Here is a 1,592-nt window from a genome sequence, read left to right as displayed (position 1 = left end):
TTGCTCTACTGTCATAGTTTGTGTGCGGATAGGGATGAAATAAATCTAATAGGTTCTAGACGTGTTCCAACTTTCAAAAAAAATTTGATAACAAAATCCCCGATTTTCTTCATTTTGTGAAATAAATTTTTTATTTCTTTTGGAACAGAGCCTAGTGTTGTAGCAATGCTGTGGTTCTGCCAAATCAAAAATTTAAGTACCCTATTTTGCCTGCTCCCATAACACACTTCATTTATCCATTTGTACTGTTTTAAAATTTATGATTATATTGATGAATCCATGTTTCTTGTCTGGATTGTTCGTTTTCTTTTTGCTCGTTTACCTGTTGTCTTCTTTGATGGTTCCTTAGTGTTTTTATGCCACGGTTGAAGTAACCTGGACTGCAGTAGTCTCTGGGGTGTTTGCGGTGATGGAGTCTGAGGAAGTGATGGAGTCTAAGGATGTGATGGACTCTGAGGAAGGGATGGAGTCTGAGGAAGGGATGGAGTCTAAGGATGTGATGGAGTCTGAGGAAGGGAAGGAGTCTGAGGAAGGGATGGAGTCTAAGGATGTGATGGACTCTGAGGAAGGGATGGACTCTGAGGAAGCTTCTGGAGGGACTACACTGTTCACCACTGGTTCAGTGGCAGGAAGTGGTATAGGCTCATCAGTAGCAGTGGTGGGGATGGTTGTTTTAGCCTCAGTTTTCTTTGGAGGCATGGCAAAAAGTGATGGATGTTGGCGTGGGTGACGTGCCATGGTGGGTGGGTGAATATCTGGCAGGACCGCCTGCTGAGGAATTTGGGCATGTGGCTTACGTACAGCTGGTTTTGCATAATATGTGTGAAGCATATATGGACTATTAATCAGTATAGCTGGTCTACGTTGGTAGAAATTAGGTTCATAATGAGGATAGCTGTTCAGCATATAAAGAATTGGGACATATGAAACCGTTTTCTGATTGAACAATCTTTCATCATTCCCACGGCACTGCAAAAACAATAAATTATGCAGAATAATATTATAGACCTGATTATAGAGATATCTTCAATTAGCATTTTTTGAGATAATATACTATTTGACATTGAGAAAGTACAATATTGGAAGTAGGAACCCAGCAATTATATTATTTTACAAAGTATGAATCTGTACATTTCCCTTCCACTTAATGATTTTCAATATTATAAAATATTTTCAATACTATGAAAATATTTGCTTCGAACAAATTAGCTGAGGTAATTCATAATGTAAACCACACTGCCCAGAGCTTGGCATATATATGATAAGTGATCTAGATGTTGGGTATTATAAGTACAGAGCCTAAAAAAATCTCAGGGAGAACTTTGACATGTTATACACATGTGGACACACACGATCACACACATACATATGTATTCTCATCACATATTTGTAATTTTTCACAGATTTTATTAATCTGGAGATTAGCCTGAAGGCACATTTGTTTTTTTTTCTAAACTAATTACAGCATAATAGTAAAATAATGTGATGTGGAGGGATTTCTGGATTTAGACTTTGGATTTTCTTTTCAGTTTAATTTTCTCCACAAAGATCAGATAAGGAGTTTTCTATTTTTATCTGCCTCTGTTCTACCA

General features: G+C 37.4%; 1 protein-coding gene across 1 annotated transcript in view; it reads right to left on the bottom strand.

Moving 5' to 3' along the window:
• Window positions 1–354: 354 nt before the first annotated feature.
• CSN3 (casein kappa) overlaps window positions 355–1,592 on the bottom strand; it is a 3,161-nt gene continuing 1,923 nt past the window's right edge. The window contains exons 2-3 of the mRNA XM_012659821.1: window positions 574–969; window positions 355–414 (exon numbers count right to left, since the gene is read on the bottom strand). Coding sequence (XP_012515275.1) covers window positions 355–414; window positions 574–969 — 456 coding nt within the window. The remainder of the gene's footprint in view (window positions 415–573; window positions 970–1,592) is intronic.

This window comes from Propithecus coquereli, unplaced genomic scaffold (genome assembly GCF_000956105.1).
Source record: "Propithecus coquereli isolate 6110/MARCELLA unplaced genomic scaffold, Pcoq_1.0 Scaffold64, whole genome shotgun sequence".
NCBI lineage: Eukaryota > Metazoa > Chordata > Mammalia > Primates > Indriidae > Propithecus > Propithecus coquereli.
The sequence above is the reverse complement of the archived record's forward strand: the minus strand, read 5'-3'. Positions and strand labels throughout refer to the sequence as shown.